Source organism: Saimiri boliviensis, chromosome 14 (genome assembly GCF_048565385.1).
Source record: "Saimiri boliviensis isolate mSaiBol1 chromosome 14, mSaiBol1.pri, whole genome shotgun sequence".
Classification (NCBI taxonomy): domain Eukaryota; kingdom Metazoa; phylum Chordata; class Mammalia; order Primates; family Cebidae; genus Saimiri; species Saimiri boliviensis.
This window is the reverse complement of record NC_133462.1, coordinates 14,169,577-14,197,515: the sequence shown is the minus strand read 5'-3', so window position 1 is coordinate 14,197,515 and position 27,939 is coordinate 14,169,577. Positions and strand designations below refer to the sequence as shown.

Below are 27,939 nucleotides of genomic sequence, written 5' to 3'. Positions count from 1 at the left end.
GAAACTCTATCTCTACTAAAAATACAAAAAAATTACCCAGGCATAGCATGGTGGCCGGCATCTGTTATCCCAGCTACTCGGGAGGCTGAGGCAGGAGAATCATTTGAACCTGAGAGGTGGAGGTTGCAGTGAGCCAAGATTGCACCACTGTACTCCAGCCTGGGTGACAGAGTCTCTGTCTCAAAGAAAAGAAAATCCCAGAAAAAGCATCTGACCTGCCAGGACACTCAGGGAGGGCTTCCTGGAGAGACTTAACACAGGAACTGAAAGCTAAACGATGAGTATGGCTTTCGTGGAATGGGGAGGGGTGCCTAAGCAAAGGGAACAGAACGTACAAAGGCCCAGAGGAGAAAGGAAAGCCGGGTTTTTCCCCCACTTTCATGAAACGAGACATGCTTTTTTTTTTTTTTTCTTTAAAGAGACGCCGTCTCACTCTTGTCACCCAGCCTGGAGTGCAGTGGCGCAATCTTGGTTCATTGCAACCTCTGCCTTCCAAGTTCAAGCAATTCTCCTGCTTCAACCTCCAGAGTAGCTGGGATGACAGGCACATGCCACCAGGCTGAGACATGCTCTATGGTGCTGGAAACACAGTGATGACCAGGACAATGCTGGCTCTGCCTCATGGAGCTCCCAGTGCATAAACAACACAGATCCATGGCCCATAATGACCCAGGGCCTTTAGGGATAGGATGATAGAGCTCAAAAGAGGGCGCCTGACCCAGCCAGGAGAGTCATTGAGGGCTTCCTGAAGCAGGTGTCAACTGAACTAAGGCTGGAAGAATGAGGTGCAGCTGGTTAAGGGAAGAAAGGAGGCGGGGGTCGTGGCTCTCACCTGTAATCCCAGCACCTTGGGAGGCTGAGGTGGGTGGGTTGCTTGAGTCCAGGAGTTGGAGACTAGCCTGGGCAACATACTAAGACCCCATCTCTATAAAAATAAATAGATAAAAGAAAAAAAAAACAGGGAAGAAAAGGGCAGAGGAAGCACCGACGTAGGCAAAGGCCTAAAAGGAGGAAGCCTAGGAGTTCCCAGAAATTTCCAGCAGCTGGTCAAGCCAAAAAGGTTCGAAACAGAAGGGCCTACAAACTAAAAAAACAAAACTGCCAACGCTAAGGACTCGCGCCTCTCACCCTCTTCTCCCAGCCGTGACCTTAGAGTGGAAGGCCTCCATTCCTAAAGAGAACCGGCGGTGGGGCGCGTGGCTCCCAGAGGTACCCATAACTGAGACGTCCTGCCCAGGGGCCAAGGGGTCCCGGACTCCTGGGCTGGAAACCACAGCAGCAATTCCTGTTCTTCCTCCGTATTTAATTCGGTATCACAGGAGAACCAATAAATAGTTCCTTCCCGCCCCTGCAGTCTTCCTCCTGCCTCAGGCAGGGCCTCAGGGGCTGGCGATCCCGTCGGGGGCAGGGCACCTGCAACCCGGAACGCAGCAGCTCAGACCAGCCGAGCTGCAGAGCCCGCGGAATTCCCGGGAGAGTTCCAAAGGGGCGGGCCCAAGTTTGTCGGCAGTGGGCGAGGCCTAGGAACGCCCCCGCGCGTGCGGCGGGGGTGGAGCCTCGAAGGGACTTCCCCCCGAATAGGGCGGGGCCACTCAGGGGGCGTGGTTTTCATCCGCGGCTGTCACGATGACGTCCATCCAAATACGCATGGCTTCGGGGCTAGGAGCCACCATGTAGAAAAGGCGTTCGTAGGTTTTGACGCAGAATGTCAGGCGGGGGCTGGGGCTCTGGAATAAGCAGAAAGTGAGGATAATTAAGGCAAAAGTGCGAACCCAGCCTTGCTAATTATAGTCTGTGTAGCACTGGACAAGGTACTTAAGAATCTGAATGTCAGTTTCCCTGTCTTCCCAAATGATGCCACCTACCTCACTGGGTTATAAGGATTACACGAATTAACACAGGCAAGTGCTTAAAATTAACATATGTAGAGCACTATTGGCAAATTAGGAGCGAGAGAAATTTAAAAGTAGGACTTATGGCACCTTCTCTCAGTCTACGTTCTCCTACGTTAGAAATATAGGCATTAAAATTCCATCTCCCCAAAATCTAGGTCCGCTTGTACCTGGGGAAAATTAGTGTCTCGAACCTGTTATTGAGAACCCACTTGCCAATCCCAAATTGAGTAAATCCCTTATGTCCATTATCTGTTTTTAGCCCTGATGGAATGGGTTGACATGTGCCCATTCTACACATGAGAAAACTAAGGCTGGTCAGGCTGGGTTGCTCACGCCCGCAATCCCAGCACTTTGGGAAGTTAAAGCTGATGGATTGCTTGAGCTCAGGAGTTCGAGACCATCCCGGGCAACACAGGGAGACCCCATCTCTACAAAAAATACCCCCCCCCCCGCCAAAAAAAATTAGGTATGGTGGCATGCACGTATAGTTCTAGCTACTCTGGAGGCTGAGGCAGGAGGGCTGCTTGAGTCTGAGAGACAGAGACTGCAGTGAGCTATGATTGTGCCACTGTACTCCAGCCTGGGCAACAGAGTGAGACCCTCTCTCCAAAAAAAAAAAAAAAGAAAGAAAGAAAGAAAACTAAGGCTAAAGAAGTCACTTTCCTGATGTCACATAGCTGAGGTTCCAACCTAATTGCTAAAAAGCCAGTTTAGTTACTCTCCATAGAGCTTTCTAAATATTGTATCGGTTGCCAACATCTAAATTTTTGGCACTGTGCTTTTATACAAGTTTCAGTTCCTGAATTCTCTAGGGGAAAATAAATACAAGACAACATGATGGGGCCACTCCTACTTGGCAACTGTTGGCAGAAGCCAAGTAACAATCTCTCCTTTATCTATTTAAAAAAAAAAAAAAAAAGGCTGGGCGCGGTGGCTCAAGCCTGTAATCCCAGCACTTTGGGAGGCCGAGGCGGGTGGATCACGAGGTCGAGAGATCGAGACCATCCTGGTCAACATGGTGAAACCCCGTCTCTACTAAAAGTACAAAAAATTAGCTGGACATGGTGGCATGTGCCTGTAATCCCAGCTACTCAGGAGGCTGAGGCAGGAGAATTGCCTGAACCCAGGAGGCGGAGGTTGCGGTGAGCCGAGATTGCGCCATTGCACTCCAGCCTGGGTAACAAGAGTGAAACTCTGTCTCAAAAAAAAAAAATATATATATATATATATATATATATATATATATATTTTTTTTTTTTTTTTTTTTTTTTTGAGACACAGTTTAACTCTGCTGCCCACACTGGAGTGAGGTGGTATGATCTCAGCTAACTGCAACCTCTGCTTCCCAGGTTCAAGCAATTCTCCTGCCTCAGCCTCCCAGATAGCTGGGATTTCAGGCGTGCACCACCACACCCAGCCAATTTTTGTATTTTCAGTAGAGATGGGGTTTCACCATGTTGGTCAGGCTGGTCTCGAACTCCTGACCTCAGGTGCTCCACCTGCCTCAGCCTCCCAAAGTGCTGGGATTCCAGGCATGAGTCACCACGCCCAGTTAAAAACTTTTTTTAAAAAAAAAAAAAAGTTTTTTTTTAAACTTGCTATGTTGACCAGGCTGGTCTCAAACTCCTGGCCTCAAGCGATTCTCCCATCTCGGTCTCCCAAAATGTTGGGATTACAGAGATGAGCCCCCGTACCAGGTCTAAAGGAGACCATCTCCTTTAGATGCTCCCAGGCTACCCCACCCTTGCTCTGACCTCTTCATTCATTTATTCCCAGCTTGACATCATAGTTTGCCACATTTTAGCTCTAATACTTTTGCTCCAAGAAAATTAACAGTGACAGGCAGGTGTGGTGGCTCACACCTATAATCCCAGCACTTTGGGAGGCTGAGGCGGGTGGCTCATGAGGTCAGGAGTTCAAGACCAGCCTAGTCGTGAAACATAGTGAAACGCTGTCTCTACTAAAAATACAAAAATTAGCCAGGTGTGATGGCATGCCTGTAATCCTAGCTACTCAGGAGACTGAGGCAGGAGAATTGCTTGAACCCAGGAGGCGGAGGTTGCAGTGAGCCGGGATAGTGCCACTTCACTCCAGCCTGGACAACGGAGTAAGACTCCATCTTAAAAAAAAAAAAAAAAAAAAAAAAGGCCAGTAACAGTGGGTGAAAGCCAGAGTCTAGTCTCTTAATTTTTGGTCCCTGCAGTCTGGTGACCTGTTTGTCTTCTCTGCAAGAAACAGGTACTCCTGGGAGTATCCTGACAGGAGTAGCTGTGAGTGGCTTTCCCCAGGACGAGCCAGGGACTAGATAAGGCTTGACTCCAACTGGGTCTCCAACTGGGAGGGCAGGGGGACACCGAAGGGCTTCACCTTGAAGGCACAGCGTAAGTGGTCGTAATAGACTTCCTCAATGGCCTGGAAGTAGATGACACCTTTGAGCTTGGTCTCCCCCTTGTCTGGTAGGGGAGGGAAGAGAAAGAGAGAGCCAGTGAGAAAGGTGTGTCTGTGTGTGTCGAGGTGAGGGTCATTGGCCCTAAGTCCTGAGACTGGATTTGGGGTAAGGAACACAGTGACAGGAGTCTGAAGGTCCCTAAAGGTTGGGAGGTGAGTGAATGGTAATGCTGAATGGGAGATTGGGTACAGAAACTGGACACCACTGGGGAGTGGGGTCTGTGGAGCTGGAATCCTAGGCCCTGAATGCCTTGGTCTCTGAGAAGGGAAGGAACTCACAGCGTCTTCAAGTACTTTCTAGGTATCATCTCTGCCCCCTCAAAACTCTCTTGGAGGGATAAGTACATTTATCTCCATTTCACAGGTGTGGAAACCACGACTCAGAGAGGTTAAGTCACTGGGCACAAGTCACACAGCCAGAGCTGACAGAGCCAGGAGTCACCAGGTAGAGGTGGTCACCTCAGATGGTCATATAGGTTGGGGAGGATTTCAGGCCATACAAGTGTCCGAGGAGAGGGTTAGAATAATTGATTCTCCTAGAGAAGGAGAACAAGGACCCAGGACTTCTGACCTTTGCGGGGTTGGGGGCAGCTGACAGCGCAGGTTCAGACTCATGGGTGTCTTAGGAACATGGGGACTGGGAAGCTTGTATTCTACTAAACTGTTATCGGCGTCCCTGGGGTAGACTGGAGGTTTGAATTCTGGGTAGCTTCAAGAGAGACTGGGGATCTAGACCCCAGGGTCTGGAGGGCAGAGGGAGCTGGGAGCCAGGACTCCTAGGTTGTACGGAAAGCAGGAGCCAGGGACGTGAACTTCTGCTGTCTGTAGGGAAGGGGCTTCCAGAGTGGAATTCCAGTGTCCCGGGGCCCATGGTGGCCAGGCTGGGCTTACCCGCATAGTAGGCCAAGCGGCGGGCTTGGCGGTCAAAGCAGAACCATCGCTTCCTCCAGGTCTTGATGCGGCCACCCATCTTCACCAGGGGTCCGCGGCAGCAGCCCCCAGACACCTGCACGTGTGGGCAGTTCTCCGGGTTGTGGCCCCATCCCTCCAGATGCTGCCGGAGATCCAAGATGCGAGGGCCCGGAGGGTGTGGTGGGGTAGGCGGGGCCTGGGGAGCAAAGAGACGGGGTAGCTGATGGGAGGGGTAGGGGATTCTACAGCCTGGAGCCCCTCGAGGGGAGCGAGTCACAGCAGCTTGAGTGTAAGGTCCGCTGCAGCCTTTAGAGGGTAATATTAACAATGACCATCTGATGAATGCAGCGGCTACACTGATTGACTGTGACGCTCTGCCCAGGGCTTTATAGACATCAGCTCCTTGACACTTCATGGCAGTGAGCCCCATTTTACACATGAGCAAACTGAGGTACAGAGAGATGATGTAATGCACCCAAGGTCACACAGAGCTTCTAGGCAGCAGAACTGGGACACAAGTCCAGGTATTTCTGACCCTTGAGCTCACCCTGAAACATCAGAGGCCTATCAAAAGAAATTAAGAGGCCGGGCACGGTGGCTCATGCCTGTAATCCCAGCACTTTGGGAGGCCGAGGTGGATGGATCATGAGGTCAGGAGATCGAGATCATCCTGGGTCACACAGTGAAACCCTGTCTCTACTGAAAATACAAAAAATCAGTGGGGCATGGTGGTGCGCCCCTGTAATCCCAGCTACTCAGGGCGCTGAGGTGGGAGAATCGCTTGGACCCGGGAGGCAGAGGTTACAGTGAGCCGAGATTGCGCCATTGCACTCCAGCCTGGGCTACAAAGCGAGACTCCGTCTCGAAAAAGAAAAAACAAAATGTTAAAATGCAGACTCTGATTCAGTCATTTCAGGGTGGGGTCTGGGGTGGGGGGTGAGGTTCTGCATGTGTGACAAGCTCCCAGGTGGGCCCTGATGCTGCCACTCCACCAGCCACACTTTGCACGTCAAGGAGTTAGAAAACTCAAGCAGGATGGGCGTGGTGGCTCACGCCTGTAATCCCAGGACACTGGGAGGCTAAGGCAGGAGGATTGCTTAAGCCCAGAAGTTTCAGACCAGCCTGGGACAACATGGTGAAACTCCATCTCTACAAAAAATACAAAAATTAGCCAGGAGTGGTGGTATGTGCCTAAGGATCCCAGGTAATTGGGAGGCTGAGGTGGGAGGATCGCTTGAGCCCAGGAGGTGGAGGCTGCAGTGAGCCGCGATCACACCACTGCACTCCAGCCTGGGTGACAAAGGGAGATCGTGTCTCAAAAAAAAAAGGGAAGAAAGAGAGAAAACTGAAGCAAAGCCAGAACAAGAAGGGATGAGAAACAGAGATGAGATTGACTGGTTGGAGAGAAGAGAGTGAGGTGGGAAAATGAGGAGTAGGGCGGAGGACTGCAGGGAGGGAAAGGCCGGGTTTCAAGAGCACCCTCTGGGCCTGTGATCTCATCAAATCCATGCAGGAAGACCAAGGATCACCACCTTGTGGGGAAGCTCCCTCTCTGTATCAGGCAGTATGCCAAACCGTCACTGGGATTACCTCGTTTCTTCTTCAAAACAAGCCATTAATGTCCCCACTAGACAGATCAAGAAACTGAGGCTTTAAGAAGAGGTGACTCTCCAAGGTCACCAAACTAGGATGTAGGGGAGCTGGGCCCCAATCTAGGAGGAGAGGAGGATGGCCTTGTCCACTGCTTCCCGGCTGTGTCACCTCCAGGGAACTCCTGCCCCTAGGGGGGCCTCAGTTCCCTGTGCTAAAACACCGGTGTTATCACAGCACCCTCCTCTGGGGATGTTTCAAGGATGAGCTGACTGCCCTCAGGGTCTTCTGCTCAGAGATTCCTCTTCTAGGTGTGAAGCCCAGAGACACACCTGCTCATGTATATAAAAGAAGCAGGTGTATAGGGCAGGGGACCCAGCACACAGCAGGGGACTGTTTAATACATGATGACGCTGCCAGGCGCAGTGTCTCACGCCTGTAATCCCAGCACTTTTGGGAGGGCTGAGGCAGGTGGATCACGAGGTCAGGAGTTCAAGACAAGCCTGGCCGAGATGGTGAAATCCTGTCTCTACTAAAAAAAAAAAAAAAAAAAAAAAAATTAGCCAGGCATGGGGGCAGGTGCCCATAATCCCAGCTACTCGAGAGGCTGAAGCAGAGAATCATTTGAACCTGGGAGGCGGAGGTTGCAGTGAGCTGAGATCATGCCACTGCACTCCAGTCTAGGCAACAGAGCAAGACTCTGTCGTAAAAATAAATAAATAAATAAAAATGATGACACTACAAGTCAGGCGCAACAGCAGAGGAGGAGAAATTCTTTTTCTTTTTCTTTTCTTTTTTTTTTTTGATACAGAGTCTCACTCTGTTGCCCAGGCTGGAGTGCAGGGTAGGATCTCGGCTCATTGTAACCTCTGCCTCCAGGTTCAAGCAATTCTCCTGCCTCAGCTTCTCGGGTAACTGGGATTACAGCTATATGCCACCATGCTTGGCTAATTTTTGTGTTTTTAGTAGAGACGGGGTTTCGTCATGCTGGCCTTGATCTCCTGGCATCAAGTGATCCACCTGCCTCGGCTTCCCAAAGTGCTGAGATTACAGGCATCAGCCAAGGCACCCAACCCAGTGCTTCTTTTGTTTTGAGACAACAAAGTTTTGTTCTTCTTGCCCAGAGTGCAATAGTAGGATGTTGGCTTGCCGCAACCTCCGCCTCCCAGGTTCAAGCACTTCTCTTGTCTCAGCCTCCCAAGTAGCTGGGATTACAGGCATGCACCACCACACCCAGCTAATTTTGTATTTTTAGCAGAGATGAGATTTCTTCGTGTTGGTTGGGCTGGTCTCGAACTCCCAACCTCAAGTGATCCATCCACATAGAGATGACCATCATCAGCTCATGGGACCAGGAACTGGCCCTCTGTCATTCCCTTTCCCTTGTCACGCCCAGGACACTTTTCTGTGGCACTGGAGGAGAGGAAAGGGTGAGATGGGAGAAACAGCAGGAGAGGCGGTGGTGAGGGCAGAGTGGGACTGACCGTGATGGCAGGAACAGCAGGGCCTGAGGAACCTTCTGTGCCCCTTCTTGTCCCTTCCTGTAGATTCAGGACGAAGCACTCAATGAGGATGCCAGCCCGTAAGATGATGGGCGGGGCAGAGAATGTCCTAGGTTCCCTGTTCTGAGGGTGGAGGGGCTGGCTGGAGGCCTGGACTCCCGGGTCTGAGGGAGGAGGGGCTCGGGGTCTCCCGGGTCTGGGGCAGTCTCCTGTTCCTAAGAGGCTGGCCTGAGCTCTCACCCGGGCCTTGAGCAGCCGCTCCCTCTCCGCCACCGCCTGCTGCAGGAGCCGCTCCATGTGGGCAATGTCTGGGTGGATGGCCCCACAGCTAGGAGGAGGGAACACGGACGGGGTGGGTTACAGTGGCTGGGCCTCTTCTTCCATGTCCCCCGATTCCCTCTGACAACTCACCTATTCCCATGGCCACAGTTCAGCAGCTGGTAGAGGGGGTATCTGCTGGAGTCCCCCACTGCTGGTGGGAGAGCTGAGGCCTCCAGGGATTCTAGGGTAGAGGGGTCTAGGTTAGGAGGCTGGATACACCCAGGCCTGAACCCCCCCACTTCTCCCCTTGCAGGCACAGGTGCGGCTTTCCTCCATCCTCTACCGAGGGATGGGTGCTGCCGCGGGGGAAATGGGAACAGGGTGACCCTCACCAGTACAATGGAAGGACAGGGGTCGGGGGGATCCTCTCTGGCTCGCCCTCTCTCCCCTTCTTCGGGGCAGGCTTCCGGTCCTCTGGAGGCCAATGGAGCCCTGAAAACACAAAAGGCCCATGCACTTAGGAAAAATGCTTGATCTCCACCATAAGTCAGAGCACTGCCCCACGAAACCACCACCCAATCAGCACAAACCAAAAAGCTGCCGTCAACATGTGCTGAATGAAAGACCTCATAAGGGTATGATCCCATTTAGAGGAAACATCCAGAACAGGCAAATGAACATAGAGATGGGACGTAGAATCGAGGTTGCCAGGAATGGAGTTGATGGGGGATGGAGAGGCTACCGGATGCAGGATTTCTTTTTCTTTTCTTTTTTTTTGGTAGATGGAGTTTCACTCTTGTTGCCCAGGCTGGAGTGCAATGGCACGATCTCAGCTCACCGCAACCTCTGCCTCTCAGGTTCAAGTGATTCTCCTGCCTCAGCCCCCCAAGTAGCTGGGATTACAGGCATGTGCCACCATGCCTGGCTAGTTTTGTATTTTTGGTAGACACAGGGTTTCTCCATGCTGATCAGTTTGGTCTCGAACTCCCGACCTCAAGTGATCTACCTGCCTCAGCCTCCCAACATGCTGGGATTATGGGTAGGAGCCATCATGCCCAGGAGGGATGCAGGGTTTTTTTTTTTTGGGGGGGGCGGGGTTAATGAAAATGTTCTAAAATTGATTGCAGTAATGTTTGCACAACTTTGAATATACTAAAAGACTAGAATTGTACATTTTAAAGGAATGGATTATTTGGGACGTGAATTATGCCTCAATAAAACTCTTTAAAAATCCCACTGTGGGCTGGGCATGGTGGCTCATGCCTGTAATCTCAACACTTTGGGAGGCCAAGGTGGGTGGATAAATTGAGGTCAGGTGTTCGAAGCCAGCCAGGCCAACATGGTGAAACCCCATCTCTACTAAAAATACAAAAGTTAGCCAGGTGTGGTGGCATGTGCCTGTAATCCCAGCTACTTAGGAGGCTGAAGCAGGAGAATTGCTTGAATCCAGGGGGCAGAGCAAGCAATGCAGGCTGGGTGACAGAGCAAGCGAGACTCTGTCTAAAAAAAAAAAAAAACCCCACTGTGGCCAGGCGCAGTGGCTCACACCTATAACACCAGCACTTTGAGAGGCTGAGGCAGGCAAATTGCTGGAGCCCAGGAGTTGAAGACCAGCCTGGGCATCTTGGTGAAATTCTGTCTCTACAAAAAACATAAAAATTAGCCGGGCATGGTGGCGTGTGCCTGTAGTCTCAGCTACTGTGGAGGCTGACCTGGGAGGATAGCTTGAACCCAGGAGGTCAAGGTTGCAGTGAGCTGAGATTGTGCCACTGCACTCCAGTCTGGGTGACAGAGCGAGAGCCTGTTTCAAATAAATAAATAAATAAATATAATAAAAAAACCCACTATGCTGGTGGCTATGTAGGAAACCCAGATGCCTTCACACGATACTGGGGGTATTCTACTGGAACAAGCTTTACAGAAAACAACTTGGCTTTTTAAAAAAAAAATCAGAATGACAAATGCATAAACCATGGAGCCCCAATTCTACTTCTAGGAATTCAGCTGATGGATACACTCATACACATGCAAAGTGATCTGAGTTCAAGGTCATTCCCTGCGGTGCCATTTGTGCTAGCAAAAGCCTGGAGACCACCTCAGTGCCCATCAGAAGGGACGAGATAAATGAACCATGGCTTATGCACTCCACAGACAATTTTTTTGGAGATGGAGTCTTGCTCTGTCCCCCAGGCTGGAATGCAATAACACCATCTTGGCTCACTGCAACCTCTGCCTCCTGGGTTCAAGTGATTCTCCTGCCTCAGCCTCCTGAGTAGCTGGGATTGAAAGCGCGTGCCACCACACCAGGCTAATTTTTGTATTTTTAGTAGAGATGGGGTTTCACCATATTGGCCAGGCTGGTTTTGAAATCCTGACCCCAAATGATCCACCTGCCTCAGCCTCCCAAAGTGCTGAGATTACAGGCATGAGTCACCATGCCCAGCTAACTCCATGGATAATTCTGCAGTGTAGAACGAGAGGAAGATGCATCCCACATCCAGATAGACCATAATATCCAAAAAAGAAAAAACAGAACATAATATCCAAGAGAATAGCAAGGCCAGGTGTGGTGGTGTGCACCTGTGGTCCCAGCTACTCAGGAAGCTGAGGTGGGAGGATCACTTGAGCCCAGGAGGTTGAGGCTGCAGTGAGCCATGATCATGCCACTCACTGCACTCCAGCCTGGGCAACAGTGAGATCCTGTCTCTTTAAGTTTTTTTTTTAAAAAGCAAGTACAGGAGGTCAGGAGTTCGAGACCAGCTGGCCAACACAGTGAAACCCTGTATCTCTCTACTAAATTACAAAAAAAAATTTAGCCAGGCATGGTGGTGCATGCCTGTAGTCCCAGCTACTCAGGAAACTGAGGCAGGGAAATCACTTGAACCTGGGAGGCAGAGATTTCAGTGAGCGGCACTGCACTCCAGCCTGGCGACAGAGGGACACTCCATCTCGAAAAAGCAAACACAGAACAGTACAGTAGGTATGCATAAAAAGAGGGGGAACGTATGTACGTGACTAGCTGTGTCAACACAGAATATCTCCAGAGAACACATGGGAAATTGGTAACCCGGGTGGCCCTCAGGAAGTGAACAGCGTAGGAGGGGTAACAAGAGCCACAGAGTCTTCTCTAAATATCCTCCCACACCATGTGCATTTTGAACGAGGAGAATGTTAACTTTTTAAAAACAAATAAACATGACAACTAAATGCAACCAGTGTTCCTGGGCCAGAAGCAAAAAAGGTGGAGGGGGAGGTTTTTGTGAATTTTTTGCTAGAAAAAAACACTGGTGGGGCTGGAAACAGTGGCTCATGCCTGTAATTCCAGCACTCTGGGAGGCTGAGGCAGGCGGATCACCTCAGGTCAAGAGTTTGAGACCAGCCTGGCCAACATGGTGAAAGCCCATCTCTACTAAAAATACAAAAATTAGCTGGGCGTGGTGGCAGGCACCTGTAATTCCAGCTACCCGGGAGGCTGAGGCAGGAGAATCACTTGAACCCAGGAGGCAGGTTGCAGCGAGCTGAGACCACATCACTGCACTCCAGCCTGAGCAACAGAGCAAGACTCCATCTCAAAAAAAAAGAAAAAAGAAAAAGAAAAAAAGAAAAATACAGGCCGGGCGTGGTGGCTCAGGCCTGTAATCCAAGCACTTTGGAGGCCAAGGTGGGTGGATCACCTGAGGTCAGGAGTTCAAGACCAGCCTGACCAACATGGTGAAACCCCATCTTTATTAAAAATAATAATAATAAATAAATAAATAAAAAGAAAAAAAATCAGTGGAACAACTGACAAAATATAAATAAGGTCTGTGGATTCTAATAGTATTGTCTCAGCATTAGTTTCCTGAAATCGATCCTTGAACTGTGATTATATAAGAGAATGGCCCTGACATTAGGTAATAAATTTAGGACTATTTAGGGGCTAAGAAGAATCATGAGTAAGAAAATAATGGGCCAGGCATGAAGGCTCACGCCTGGAATCCCAACACTTGGGGAGACCAAGGCAGGTCACTTGAGCTCAGGAATTTGAGACCAGCCTGGGCAATATAGCGAAACCCATGTCTAAAAAGAATATACAGTTTAGCTGAGTGTAGTGGCACGTGCCTGTAATCCCAGCTACTTGGTGGGCTCAGGCAGGAGAATCGCTTGAGCCTGGGAGTTGGAGGCTGCAGTGAGCTGAGATCTCACCATTACACTCCACTCTAGCCTGGGTGACAGAGCGAGACTCTGTCTCAAAAATTAAAAAATTGGCCGGGCGCGGTGGCTCAAGCCTGTAATCCCAGCACTTTGGGAGGCCGAGGCGGGTGGATCACGAGGTCAAGAGATCGAGACCATCCTGGTCAACATGGTGAAACCCCGTCTCTACTAAAAGTGCAAAAAATTAGCTGGGCATGGTGGCACGTGCCTGTAATCCCAGCTACTCAGGAGGCTGAGGCAGGAGAATTGCCTGAGCCCAGGAGGCGGAGGTTGCGGTGAGCCGAGATCGCGCCATTGCACTCCAGCCTGGGTAACAAGGGCGAAACTCCGTCTCAAAAAAAAAAAAAAAAAATTAAAAAATTAAAAATAAAAACCGTGGGAGTTGAGAAATGTTAGCTCCACTTCACAAAGTGGAAACTGAGGCCCAAATCCCTGCACTTTACCTGACTCCTTCCTTCCAGCCACATTCCCAGCACTTCCTAGCTGGGAGATCTCAGATACTTGGCACTGAGGAAACAAGTGGGCAGGGCAGACCCCAGCACTTACGTTTGCAGGAACTGCATAAGCCATCAGCAGGCCATAGAAACAGGCCGGCTTGGGTTCAAATCCCAGCTCTGCCACTTGCTGGGTCTGTGACGTAGGCAAGTCATTTCTCTTCTCGAACTAGGTTTCCTCGCTGTAAAGTGGGTAACAGCCCACCACCCTTCCTGGGGTGTTGCAAGGATTAAAGGAGTGACCTCACACAGTGCATGTAGAAGCACGTGGCCTCCAGGTGAGATGCAGGAGCTAAGCAACAAGAGCCACATTCGTGGGTACAGGGTACATCTGGACTTAGAAGCCTCGTGTGCGCAGGCACCAACAACTCAGCTGACAACCCCAGAGGAATTTTCCCACCCAAGTATTTACAGCTATGCAATTTACTAATAAGGGTGACTGCTATCCTAAGTCATGTTGCCTGGCAACACAGCTGACACCTACCTACATCAGGTTTCCAGGGGAAGCAGCTAGAAAGTTAATTTCCCATACAGAAGAGCATCTGCTAACCCTTCACCCAAATAATAATGGAACCTGTTTGTGGGGGTTCTTCACAACAAAAAAATGAAATTTTATATATTAAGTTGAGACAGGGGAAATTGCCAGTATATGACTGTTTCTTGCCGCCAAACAATAGCAATTGCGTAAGGTTCAAAGTGATAAAATGGTTTAGAACAGATCCTGACCTATGTTAAGTGCTTTAAAATTAGTATTAATATTGATTAGTAAATAGCAAGTTTTTTTGTTGCCCAGGCTGGCATGCAGTGGTGTGATCATGGCTCACTGCAACCTCCATATCCTGAGTTCAAGCTATTCTCCTGCCTCAGCCTCCTAAGTAACTGGGATTACAGGCATGCACCACCATGCCCAGCTAATTTTTTGTATTTTTAGTAGAGAGGGGGTTTCACCAAGTTTGCCAGGCTAGTCTTGAACTCCTGACCTCAAGTGATCCACCCACCTCAGCAGCCTCCCAAAGTGCTGGATTGCAAGCATGAGCTGCCACACCTAGCCACACAGTTATTCTTTTATTTATTTATTTATTTATTTATTTAAAGACAGAGTCACACTCTGTGTGAACTGTGAGGCCCAGAGTGATTAAGAACATAGGCTCTAGGAGGCCAGGCACTGTGGCTCACACCTGTAATCCCAGCACTTTAGGTGGCCGAGGTGGGAAGATCACCTGAGGTCAGGAGTTCAAAACCAGCCTGGCTAACATGACAAAACCCCATCTCTACTAAAAATACAAAAATTAGCCAGGTGTGGTGGCGCACACCTGAAATTCCAGCTACTTGCGGGGCAGAGGCTGGAAAATCGCTTGAACCCAGTAGGTAGAGATTGCAGTGAGCTGAGATCGTGGCATTGCACTCCAGCCTGGGCAACAAAAGTGAAACTCTGTCTCAAAAAAATAAACAAAAGCCAGTGAGACCCTATCTCCACAAAAAAGTAAGAAATTGGGCCTGCTGGGCGCGGTGGCTCACGCCTGTAATCCCAGCACTTTGGGAGGCCGAGACGGGTGGATCACGAGGTCAAGAGATCGAGACCATCCTGGTCAACATGGTGAAACCCCGTCTCTACTAAAAATACAAAAAATCAGCTGGGCATGGTGGCTCGTGCCTGTAATCCCAGCTACTCAGGAGGCTGAGGCAGGAGAATTACTTGAACCCAGGAGGCGGAGGTTGCAGTAAGCCAAGATCGCGCCATTGCACTCCAGCCTGGGTAACAAGAGCGAAACTCCATCTCAAAAAAAAAAAAGAAATTGGGCCCACGTGTGGTGACTTATGCCTGTAATCCCAGCAATTTGGGAGGCTAAGGCGAGGGGACCACTTGAGCCCAGGGATTCAAAACCAGCCTGGGCAACATAGGGAGACCCCCATCTCTATAAAAGTAACTTCAAAAATCAGCTGTGTGTGGCGGTGCATGCCTGTGGTCCCAGCTACTCAGGGAGGGTCACCTGAGCCTGGGAGGTTGAGGCTGCAGTGAGCTGTGATCGCACCATTGCACTCCAGCCTATGCAACAGAGTGAGACTATATGAGAAAAAAAAAAAAAAAAAAAAGCTAGAAGAGAACTTGAAATGTTCTCAACACATAGAAATGATCAATACTTCCAAATACTATGACTTGATTATTACGCATTCTATGTATGTAATATCACATGTACTCCATAAATATGTTCAAAATATATCTTTTTTTTTTTTTTTTTTTTTTTTTGAGATGGAGTCTTGCTGTGTCGCCCAGCCTGGAGTGCAATGCTGCAATCTTGGGTCACTGCAACTTTCGACTCCCTGGTTCAAGCAATACTCCTGCCTCAGCCTCCCAAGTAGCTGGGATTACAGGTGCCCACCACCACACCTGGCTAGTTTTTGTATTTTAGTAGAGACAGGGTTTCATCATGTTGGCCAGGCAAGTCTCGAACTCCTGACCTCAGGTCATCTGCCCATCTTGGCCTCCTAAACTCCTGGGATTACAGGCATGAGCCACTGCACCCAGCATCTGTTGTAACTATGAAAGAGCTGGGCCTCCCAGTTTTAAGGAAGTCTAGAAGGATTCTCAAAACAGAAATAGCTGCATTACTTCTGAGACAGGGAGACCTTCTTATGAATGTATGTTGTTTGGTTGCTTTTAAATATCTACTTCTGGGTGCACATGTTTCTATTTCGCCAGGGCAGGGGTGGGTGTTACACAGAAAAAGACAATAATAAAGCTGGAGTCATAGGAACATCCCTTGGCCAACCTTCCCTATGCCGCACCCCCATACAGAAAATCAGAGTGGACGTTCTGGAGGCCCTAGTTCAGGGACTCTGCTCTTGGCCCCTCCCTCCCCACTGACCAATAAGACACACAGGGAAACAGAGGCAGTGGGGGAGGCACCTGCAGGGAGCTGTGGACAGAGAAGAGGCAGGAAGAGGTAGAGGTGGCAGCGGTGTGGGCCGCGGGGTCCTGGAGCACCAGCAGCTGGTGATCTGTCTTCTGGGTGAACAGCAGCTGTAGGAGAGGGGGTGAAGGTTCATGGGAACAGAAGGGACCCACAGCAACCGCCAGTTCCCACATGCTCTGGCCTGTGCCTCTAGTGCCACCCATTACTCAGAAAGAAAACCTAAGGAGAGCTGGAATGTGGTCCTCAGTGTCCAGCCTCCCAGCATAGAGCTGTGGGCAGAGACTGCTGGTTCCCTGAGGAGGGGCTGGGGCCTGGACCCCTGGGTCTGAGGGAGGAAGGAGCTAGTGTCCTGCACTTTCAGGTCTGAGGGAGGAAGGGCGGACAGGCATATAAAAATCCCCATACCTTAGTGAGGGCTGGGTTGGGCTCACAGAAGTCCCCACCAGGTGTTCCCTGAACACGACTGAGCTCGAGCAGCCGGCTGCGTTCCTAGTGGAAGATATGGACAGCTACTGTCAAAGTCAGAATGGGCTGTCCCAGCTGCTTTCCCAAATGTCAGGAGACATCTGGGGTGCAGGGAGGTGATGGGATGCCCTGGGGCAAGTGGGGACGGTGGGACAGGTGCCAGGGAGCTCACCTGTGACAGGGCCTGAAGGGCCTCCTCCTTCTTCCGGCTCAGTCCCCGGCTCTCGGCTGCCATCTGCTCCCCCAGTGTCTTGAGCTGCTCTTCTAGGACCCGGATCCGGCGCTGCAGAGCACCCCTCTGTGCCGGTTACTCAGCTGCCAAGGCCCCAGCTGGCTCTGCAGGCCACCCTCCCACAGAACCACATCTGCCTGGAGGGCTGGAGTTTGCGCCAGCCCCTCCCGGAGACCACGGGATCGGAGTGTACAGGGCTGGGGACCCAGCATTCAGCTCCCTGAACCCTCCTCCCTTTTGAGGGTCCAGAAGAGATCTGGGGAGGGCTGGGGAGGATGAAGAGACAGGGACGGGCAGAAAGAACACCGACCAAGACAGACCTCGAAAGACAGAGAGGTAGACAAAGACTCAGGGAAAAGGAAAGACAGAAATAGAACAGAGACAGATAGAGACAACCCGAGACAAAGCCAGCGGGACAGGAAAAAGATCCAGAAACAGGTGGGAAAAGGAGACCCACAGAAGAGCTTTCTTTTTGCTTTTTTGAGACAGTCTCGCTCTTGTTTCCCAGGCTGGAGTGCAATGGCGTGATCTCCACTCACCACAACCTCCGCCTCCCAGTTCAAGCGATTCTCCTGCGTCAGCCTCCCAAGCAGCTGGGATTACAGGCATGCGCCACCACACTCGGCTAATTTTTTTTTTTTTTTTTTTTTTTTTTTTGTATTTTTAGTAGAGACGGGGTTTCTCCATGTTGGTCAGTCTGGTCTCAAACTCCCAACCTCAGGTGATCCGCCAGCCTCAGCCTCCCAAAGTGCTGAGATTACAGGCATCAGCCACCCCGCCCGGCCCATAGAAGAGCTTTCTAATCCACGACTTTGGGAAACTCCGTGAATGTGAAGCTCCCAGGAAGGATCTGGTGGAGCATCTATTTGGAATAGAGGCAAAGAATTTGGTGGTGAAAACCAAGTTTGTTCAAATCCTGGCCGTGGCAAGGCACAGTGGCTCATGCCTGTAATCCCAGGTCCTTGAGAGGCCAATGTGGGAGGATTGCTTGAGCCCAAGAGTTTGAGAGCAGGTGAAACCCTGTCTCTACTAAAACTGCAAACAGTATCCAGGTGTGGGGACTCGCACCTGCAGTCCTAGCTACTCGAGAGGCCGAGGTGGGAGGATCACTTAAGCACAGGAGGTCGAGGCTGCAGTGAGCTGTAAGCATGTCATGGTACTCCAGCCTGGATGACAGAATGAGACTCTATCTCAAAAGAAAAAAAAAAATCCTGGCTCTATCCCCTTACCAACTAAGGAAGCTTGGAAAAGATTACTTAAGCACCTTGACCTTCAGTTTCTTCATTTATAACATGGAAAAAAAATGTAATAGGACTTGCCTCATAGGTTTGTTGTAAGGATTCAATGAGGAAATACACATGAAACATTCAAGACCATGTCTGACATTAATAAATGTTTCATCAGTATCAGCGCTTGTTGTTACTATTCAGGAGAACATGACAGGCAGGAAGCAAAGACAGAGAAAAGGGCAGACAGAGCAGGGGAGACAAGAGCAGCAAGGGAGGCAGCGCTGCGGGGTTGACTCACTCTGTGCTGCGCCATGCTGGCCTGAAGTTCCTGGACCTTGGGGTCTGGCACTTGGGGCCCAGGGCTGTCCCGATCCTCCTCCTCCTCCTCCTGCCGGCTCTCCCGCTCCAGTTGCTGGAACTCTAGGTCCTCATAGGCACGTTGGGCCACATCCAGCTGTTCCCTCATCTATTGATCAGAACGCAAAAAGGCTGGAGACCTGGGTCTCTAGGACCCCAGAGAGTAGTGGGCTGGGGCTGGGACTCCTGGTCTGAGGAAGGTGACTGACGACCTGGACTCCTGGATCCTGGGGGAGGAAGGGGCTAAGAACCAAAGGGCCAGCTGGGCGCTGTGGCTCACGCCTATAATCCCAGCACTTTGGGAAGCCGAGGTGGATGGATCACCTGTCACGAGTTCGAGACCAGCCTAGCCAACACAGTGACACCCCGTCTCCACTAAAATTCCAAAAATTAGCTGGGTGTGGTGGTGTGCACCTGTAGTCCCAGCTACTCGGGAGGCTAAGGTGGGAGAATTGCTTGAACCTGGGAGGCGAAGGTTGCAGTGAGCCAAGATAATGTCACTACACTCCAGCCTGGGCAATGGAGCAAGACTCCATCTCAAAAAAAAAAAAAAACAAAAAAAAAAACAACCCAGAGGGTCATTACCTCCTGCACACCCTGCAGAAGCCGCTCGCGCTGGTCCTCCGGCTGTGAGTCAAGCTGTCCCTGGGCCTCACGGAGTCTCTGGCGAAGACCTTCTAGGCGATCCCGTTCCTGGCTCAGCCGCCTCTGTTCCTGAAAGAACAATCAGGTCCTCAGCCTCAGCTTGATCGTAGAGAGGGAAACAGAGGCCAGCCACATCTCAGAGCCTGCCTGGGGTATCAGCGCTGCAAAGGCAGGGACTTCATCTATCTGATTCATCCCTGTGCAGGCCTCCCTCCCAGTCAGTGCCAAGATTTTAAAGAAATGAATGAGGCCAGGTGTGGTGGCTCACACCTAACATTTCAGCACTTTGGGAGGCTAAGGTGGGAGGATCTCCTGAGCCCAGGAGTTTGAGATCAGCCTGAGCAACACAGGGAGAGCCCATCTCTACAAAAAATTTTAAAAATTAGGGCTGGCCAGGCGCAGTGGCTCAAGCCTGTAATCCCAGCTCTTTGGGAGGCTGAGGTGGGCAGATCACGAGATCAGGAGTTCGAGACCATCCTGACCAACATGGTGAAACCCCGTCTCTACTAAAAATACAAAAATTAGCCAGGCATGGTGGCAGGCGCCTGTAATCCCAGCTACTCAAAAGGCTGAAGCAGAAGAATTGCTTAAACCCGGGAGACAGAGCGAGATTCTGTCTCCAAAAAAAAAAAAAATTTGTGGGGTGTGTTACCGCATGCCTGTAGTTCCAGCTACTTGGGAGGCTGGATTGCTTGAGCCAGGGAGGTCGAGGCTGCAGTGAGCTGTGTTTCCATCACTACCCCAGTCCAGGTGACAGAGGGAGACCCTGTCTTGAAAGAAAAGAAAAGAGAAAGAAAGAAAGGAAAAAGAGAAGAAAGAAGGAAAGAAAGGAAGGAAGGAGGGAAGGGAGAGAGAGAGGGAGGGAAGAAGGAAGGGGAAAGAAAGAAAGAGAAAGAGAGAAAGGAAGGAGAAAGAAAAAGAAAGAAAAGAAAAGAGAAGGAATGAATGCAAAACCTATTCATGCTCTGTGATATGGGGATGCAGAAGTGGACTGTATCTGGGCCCTGCCCTCCAGGTGGGAACACAGCCAGTTGGAAAGATCGGGGCAGTAAAACCCAGAGACTGTGGGAACCCAGAATGAAGAACAATGTCTACCAGAGGTTGAGGCTGCAGTGATAGCACTACCGCGCACCAGCCTGGGTGACAGAGCAAGACCCTGTCTAAAAAGAAAAAAAAAAAAAAAAAAATCAGGGAGCATTTAGATCTGGGAAAATAAAAGGAGCCAGAAGGGCATTCTGGGCAGAGGAAACAGCATGGCACAAATGCATGAAAGCTGAAAAGTAAAGGAAGTCTGGGGGACAAACTCCAGCCAGAGTGGAAGGGGATGTGGTAGTGGGAAGAACGTGCTGGGAGAGGACAGTGGGAAGGCCAGCTCGGCCAGCTCATGGTGGGTTTGGTCAGCCTGGGGATATGGGAGCCACAGAAGGACTGAAAGGAGGGAGTAGAACCTAGGAATCGTCCCTCTGGGAGATGGGTTAGAGGGGTGGAGAGCAGCTCCCTCTGGAGTCCTCCAAGCGGTGAAGATGAGACCTAAGTTGGAGCCTGGGCAGTGGAGCTGAAGAGAGATGGACTAGACAGGGAGGGTTAGGAAGCAGAAAGGACAGGACGTGGCGGCAGAGGGCTTGGAGGTGAGAGGCAGGGAGGTGTCCAGCGCAAAGTCCAGGACTCTGGCCTGGTGATCAAAGGGACAGCAAGACAAACAGTGTGGAGAAGGGAGTTGCTGAGGTCAGCTTTGGATATGGTGAAGGAGAAGCAGCCAGACTCCTGGACCAGAGGGAGGAGGGGCTGGGGGCCTGGACTCCTGGGTCTGAGGGAGGAGGGGCTGGGGGCCTGGACTCCTGGGTCTGAGGGAGGAGGGGCTGGGGGCCTGGATTGTTGGTTATGAGGAAGGAGGGGCTATGACTGGGATTTCTGGATCTGGGTGAGAGAGGAGTATTTAGTAGCCAGTACCCTAGGAAGAAGGGCACATTTCTCTCTTAGAAGAGAAGGCCTGGGAGAAATAGATGATCTTTGAGGATAAATGACGGCCCAGGACCCAGCCCCAGGAAATGCCAACAAACAAGATATTTGCAAAGAAAAAAACTGACAAAATCACGAGTCACCATTTTCCAACCTATAATGATAACCGACCTAAGCAATGACCACTGATATGGACATTAGAATCTTCAGATAAAATAGTCTTTTTTGTGAGATAGAGTTTTGCTCTTGTTGCCCAGGCTGGGTGCAGTGGCAGGATCTCAGCTCACTGCAACCTCTGCCTCCTGGGTTCAAGCAATTCTCCTGCTTCAATCTCCCGAGTAGCTGGGATTACAGGTGCCCACCACCACACTAGGCTAATTTTTTGTATTTTTAGTAGATACAGGGTTTCATCATGTTGACCAGGCTGGCCTCGATCGAACTCCTGACCTCAGGTGATCCACCGGCTTTGGCCTTCCAAAGTACTGAGATTACAGGCGTGAGCCACCACGCCTGCCAAAAGATTCTTAAGAAGAGATCGGGGTGACCTCATGAAGTCTGGACAACCACCAGAGATGAGTTTCCTGACACTGGCTCAGGAAGCACTAAAGCAGTTCTGAATACGATCCAACCTCTCCCTCTAACCAACACCTGCTTGCAGAAACAGGGGCATGTTCGGGGCGCCACAGGTATGCAATCAGCCATGCTCTGCCTGTGAACAGAAGACTGGGTTTTTCCAATAAACGGTATGGGGAAGACACAGGGGGTCAGAACCACCAGAGATGAAATAATAGGTAAGACATAGGAACCAACCACACTGGCCTTTGGGGACTTCATTCAAACAAGCCACCTGGTTTTTTGTTTGTTTGTTTGTTTGTGTTTTCTTTCTTTTTTTTTTAAAGACAGGGTTTCACCATGTTAGTCAGACTGGTCTTGAACTCCCGACCTCAGGTGATCAGCCTGCCTTGGCCTCCAAAGTGCTTGGATTACAGGCGTGAACCACCACGCCCAGCCACAAGCCACCTGTTAACTGGTGTTTTGAGACTATCTGGGAAACATAAAAACTAACCAGCAATAAGACGATACTAAGAAATTATTATTATTATTATTATTATTATTATTGAGACAAGGTCTTGCTCTGTCACCCAGGTTGAAGTGCAGTGTCATGATCATAGCTCACTGCAGCCTCTACTTCTGGGTGCAACTGATCCTCCCACCTCACTCTTCTGAGTACTGGGATCACAAGCGCATGCCACCACGCCCGGTTAATTTTTGTATTTTTATTTTTCACAGAAATGGTGTCTCATTATGTTGCCAGGCTGGTCTCATACTCTTGACTCAAGAGATCCTCCCACCTTGGCCCCCACCAAAGTACTGGGATTACAGGTGTGAGCCATCTCGCCCAGCCAAAAAGATTTTCTATCTGTCAATGATACACTCTAAAGATATGTACGGGCCATATGATGTCTGGGATTGGCTTTTAAAACTAGGGATGGGAAGAAATTGGAGATATGAAACAAGAATAGAAAAATATTGGCAGGGCACAGGGGCTCATGCCTGTAATCCCAGCACTTTGGGAGGCCCAGGTTGGTGGATCACCTGAGGTCAGGAGTTGGAGACCAGCCTGCCCAACATAGCAAAACCCTGTCTCTACTAAAGATACAAAAAATTAGCCAGGGACACTGGCAGGCTTCTGTTAAGTCCAGCTATTTGGGAGGCTGAGGCCAAAGAATTGCTTGAACCTAGGAGGTGGAGGTTGCAATGAGCCAAGATCACACCACTGCACTCCAGCGTGGGTGACAAGAGTGAAACTCTGTCGCAAAAAAAAAAAGAATGGTAGAATATTAATCATTGCTGAAGCTGGTGGGCACAGGACATCATGGGAGCTACCTCACTATTGTGGGTTTGGAAATTTTTTCTTTCTTTCTTTTTTTGAGGCAGAGTCTCACTCTTGTTGCCCAGGCTGGAGTGCAATGGTGCAATCTTGGCTCACTGCAACCTCCACCTCCCGGTTCAAGTGATTCTTCTGCCTCGGCCTCCTACGTAGCTGGGATTACAGGACCCCACCATCATACCAGCTAATTTTTGTATTTTTAGCAGAGACAGGGTTTTGCCATGTTGGCCAGGCTGGTCTCGAACTCTTCGGTTCAGGCAATCCACCTGCCTCAGCCTCCAAAACTGCTACCAAGACAGGCATGAGCTACCACGCCCGACCGGTTTGGAAGTTTTCACAAACGCACATTTAAATAGCAAACGGACAGAGGACAAAGGAAGAGCCCCAAAAATCACGTCCAGTGAGGTCAGAGGAAAAACAGGAGGGGCATCAACCCCTCACTCTCTCGGGAGCCCAAATGTCTTCCTTTGGGGAATAGGGACAACCCCGGGAAGCAGATGGCTAGGAGCACACCATCGACATCCACGGACCAGGAATGAGACTGCAGATGACGACCTACTGAGCCAAACAGACCTGTTCCCGCTGCGGGCGGCCACCCCGCTCCGAGGCCGCCTGCTGCCCCAGCAGCTCCCGCAGCTGCTCCTCCTCCCGGCGAGCAGCCACTCGCTCACCAGCCAGCTCGCCTCGCAACAGGGCCACCTCCACCTCCATCTGCAGAGAGAATGCAAGGGCTGGGGGCTCCGGCGCCTGGGTTCAAGGAAGAAGCCCAGGGCCTGAACTACTGGATTTGAAGGGAGGACGAACTCCAGGGACCTGGATTTGTAGGGAGGCTCCGAGCGGGGGGCCTAGGAGTCCGGCCTTGTGGGTTCCCTTTGAGTTGGGGCCAGGCTTCCCAAGGGGTCCGCAGCCTCACCTCGATCTTCAGCTCCTTCCTCTGGCGCTGCAGCTCCTTCACTCGCTGCTCCATCAGGGCCACACGAGTCAATGCCTCCAGCTGCTGTCCTCGCAAACGCCGCGCCGCCCCTCGCACCCCTTCCCCCAAAGAGGTGGATGCGGGGGTTGTGGCTACCTTCGGAGGCGTAGCCTCGGGCTGAAGTTGAGGGGGCGTGGTAAGTGGAGATGCCTCGCCCCTTGCAATATCAAAGTAGGTCTGATCCCCACCCACATCCCCCTCAGCAAGTCTCAGTCCACCTAACACAAACACTACTCCCATAATCTGTCGCAGGCTCTTTTCTTTTTCTTTTTCTTTCTTTCTTTCTTTCTTTCTTTCTTTCCTTCCTTCTTTCTTTCTCTTTCTTTCTTTCTTTTTTTTTTTCCTTTTTGCCCTGAGATAGGGTCTCACTGGATGGAGTGCAGTGGTGTGATTACGACTCACTGCAGTATCGACCTCCCGGACTCAAGTGATCCTCCTGCTTCAGCCTCCTGAGCAGCTGTGACTACAGGCGCTCACCACCACGGCAACCTCTTTATTTATTCATTCATTTATTTATTTTAGTAGAGACGGGGTCATGCTATGTTGCCCAGCCTGGTCTCAAACTCCTAGACTCAGGCGATTCTCTCTCCTCGGCTTCCCAAAGTGCTGGGATTACAGGCGTGAGTCCCGGCGCCCAGCCTCAGCCTCTTGTATTTAGGGTCGGAGTGGGGGAGGGTGCAAGTCCAGTGACCACCCGACCACATCGACCACAGAGGCTTGCAGTACCGTATGGGAGGTGGGGGGATACAAAGCCAACTTACGAAAGGTGTTTCTTTTTCTCTATCCAGGTCCTACTGTCTTGGCGTCACTTTCGCCTAGTGCCTGGATCTGTCTCCCTGTCTCTCTCTCCACCCCTCCCCATCTCACGGACTCAGTATCTGTCCTGCTAACTCTGAATCACTAGATCTTTCTCCCTAGAAGTATCTCCCTCTCTCGAGGTTTGTCTCTATTTGTTTCTCTGAGCATCTCTGCCATTTATTTCTAGGTTTCCCTCTGACTCTATTCCCCTCTCTGACTCTGTTCTCCGTTCTCACTGTGTCTCTATCTCTTTTGGGTCTTTGTCTCTCAGTCTCCATGTTTCTGGGCTTCTGTCTGGTTTCTTGATCTCTCTGCAACTCTTACTCGTTTGGTTCTCTCTGTTCAGTAGTCTCTCCTGTCTCTGGGTCCCTCTGTCTCTGAGTCTCTGTCTATCTGGTCTCCCTCTGTCATTTTTAGGGATAGATTTTGCTCTGTCCTAGGCTGTGGTACAGTGGTGCAATCATAGCACACTGCAGCCTCCAACTCCTGGGCTCAAGCATCCTTCTGCCTCAGCCTCCCAAGTAGCTAGGATTACAGGCACGCGGCGCTGCGCCTGGACAATTTTTGCATTTTTTGTAGAGACGGGGATTTACTATGTTGCCCAGACTTGTCTCGAACTCCTGGGCGGCTCAAGCGATCCTCCCCTCGGCCTCCCCAAGTGCTGAGGTTACAGGCCTGAGCCACCTATCTGGGTCCTCTATACCCGTCTCTGTCTGTCGCCCGTTTGGGTGCATCTCCGTTCTTGGGGCCTCCCCGTGGCTCTGTCTATCTGGTTTCTCCGCGTCTCTGCCTCTCTGGCTCCGTGTCCCGGTGTCTGTGTCTCAGTAGCGTCTGCTGTCACTGGGTCTCTCGCCCTGTCTCCGGCGGTCTGCCTTTCCGGTTTCCCTCTACCTGTCTACCTGCCCGGCCACCTATTTGGGTCCCCGTCGGTCCAGGCCCCCCCCGCGGCCGCCCTCGGGCCCCTCACCGCGTCGCGGCTGCTCTCGGTGCTGCTGCCTTCCCCCACTTCTTCTTCTTCCTCCGCCTCCCGCTCAGCTCCTCCGCGGCTCGAAGGCTCCTCCAGGACGTCGGGCCCCTCCTGTTCCCGGGACTCCTCGGGATGGCCCTGGTGCTGGACCTCCACATCGCGCTCCAGGACTGGCGGCGGCGGAGTCCCCTCCTCGGGGCTGCTCCGCGTCCCCATGGCCGCCCGGGCTCCTGCGAGGTGGGCGGGACCAGTAGTTCTGGTGGGCGGGGCCCTGGCGGGGCGGGGCCTGGCGGGGGCGGGGCCGGGGCCTAGGAGGCCCGAGTGCCGCGTGCGTCTGCGGCGGGGCGCGGAGCCTCCTCCCCCCAGGAGGCGGGGCCTAAGAGTTCAAAGGATGGAACTGAGGGCTGCGGAGGCAAGTCCTGAAGTTTCCAGAGGCGGGGCTTGATGGCTCCAAGGCGACAGGAATTTGAGTCCGGGGTCGTAGCACGCCCCCTACTGGCCCCTTCGACCCCGCCTCCCCTCCGTCCTCTCCAGGTGTCAGGCCTTGTACCCTCCCAGGAGCCCCCCACAATCTCTTGGACTCTCTTAGAGCGACCCATCTTTTCCCTCCCGGACTCGGCAGTTCGGCTCCCGCCGCGTCCTCCCCGGAGCCCCGTAGGTTTAGTCCCGATCCCACTGTGCAGGGGAACAGCGCCCATGCCGCCTCACCCAGGAATCCAGGAATCGGGGCTCCCAGGCTCCCCTCATCTGGACAAGCCAGGAGTCGGAGTCCTTGAGATTCCAAAGTCCAGCCCCCGCCTCCCCACAGCCTCAGCCCCCTCACCAGCTCAGGCTTCGGCGCGCTCCTCTCTGCGCGCTGGGCACAGCCGCTTCTGCCTATGAGACAGGTGGCAGAGGAAGAGGGAGGAGAGAGAGGCCGCCCCGTCCCCCTCCCCAGCAGCCCGGAAGTGGAGGGGGGACAACAGGTCCAACAGCTCCCGAGGGAGGAGGGAGCGACGGGCTTGCCCCACCCGCGGCCTAGGCATCCGGCCATCCCGGCCCCACCGGTCCCACCCTCGTGGAACTCAGCATCCCGACCTCCCAATCTCACTCCAGCCCCCCATTCCGGCCCCCTGGAGGGCCAGGAGTCTTGGCCACCCCTGTATGGGCGCCTCTCTAATGTCCAGTCCCTGGGAGTTCAGAAAGGAAGGCAGGAATGGAGATTCGGACCTCTCCCCTCTAATGAGCCCTTTAGAAGGGCCCTGACCGGTTTGGGGAGCTGGACAAGGGGAAGGGGTGCCCTGAATTAAGTCGGAGACCTGCCCAGACTGAGGGAAGTGTACGGCCACCCCCTCCCCCAATTTTGCTATGGGGTGGAGGGCAGAGGTTAAAGGTCTCAGCCAGACCCTTTCCTCTCTGGGCAAAAACAGGAAAATAACTGGTATATGAAAAGGGATGATTAGAAGTCAAGAGCTGTGCTGAACACTTTATACACGGTCATTTAATTTCACCCTGCAAGCCACCCAGCAAGAAAGTGATTACTACCTCCATTCCTTTTTTTTTTTTCTTTCTTTTTTTTTTTTTTTAGTAGAGACTGGGTTTCTTCATGTTGCCCAGGGTGGTCTTCAACTCCTGGGCTCAAGCAATCTGCCTGCCTCGGCCTCCCAAAGTGTTGACATTACAGGCGTGAGCCACCCTGCCTGGCCTACTATCTCCATTTTTTACTTGGGGAAACAAGCTGAGGAGGACAAATGCACCCAAGATTGGCTGGGCACAGAGGCTCACACCTGTAATCCCAGCACTTTGGGAGCTGAGGCAGGTGAATTATTGGAGGACAGGAGTTCAAGACCAGCCTGGGCAACATGGAGAAACCCGATCTCTACTAAAAACACAAAAATTAGGCTGGATGCGGTGGCTCATGCCTGTAATCCTAGCACTTTGGGAGGCCAAGGCGGGTGGATCACAAGGACAGGAGATAGAGACCATCCTGGCCAACATGATGAAACCCTGTCTCTACTAAAAATGCAAAAATTAGCTAAGTGTATTGGCAGACACCTGTAATCCCAGCTATTCAGGTGGCTGAGGCAGGAGAATCACTTAAACCCAGGAGGCAGAGGTTGCAGTGAGGTGAGATTGCACCACTGCACTCCAGCCTGGCAACAGAGTGAGACTCAAAAAAAAAAACAAAAACAAAAAACAAAACACACACACACACAAAACAAACAAACAAACA

General features: G+C 51.5%; 1 protein-coding gene across 3 annotated transcripts; it reads right to left on the bottom strand.

The window, feature by feature from the left end:
- Positions 1 to 1,286: 1,286 nt before the first annotated feature.
- Positions 1,287 to 26,642, bottom strand: PHLDB3 (pleckstrin homology like domain family B member 3). 3 transcript variants are annotated; one of them, XM_010332480.3, is made up of 16 exons: positions 26,551 to 26,642; positions 25,728 to 25,957; positions 23,903 to 24,079; positions 23,563 to 23,700; positions 19,080 to 19,208; positions 18,436 to 18,603; positions 16,849 to 16,959; positions 16,617 to 16,700; positions 16,205 to 16,318; positions 9,001 to 9,100; positions 8,759 to 8,849; positions 8,588 to 8,675; positions 8,330 to 8,386; positions 5,235 to 5,451; positions 4,263 to 4,348; positions 1,287 to 1,727 (listed from the first exon to the last, which is right to left on the bottom strand). In XM_010332480.3, the coding sequence occupies exons 2-16, from the start codon at positions 25,941 to 25,943 to the stop codon at positions 1,593 to 1,595; spliced, it is 1,911 nt and encodes a 636-aa protein (XP_010330782.1). In that variant the 5' UTR covers positions 25,944 to 25,957; positions 26,551 to 26,642; the 3' UTR covers positions 1,287 to 1,592. The 3 variants fall into 3 exon arrangements, with proteins under 3 accessions (XP_010330782.1, XP_074242383.1, XP_074242384.1); XM_074386282.1 differs by lacking the exon at positions 8,330 to 8,386; XM_074386283.1 differs by lacking the exon at positions 23,563 to 23,700.
- Positions 26,643 to 27,939: the final 1,297 nt, after the last annotated feature.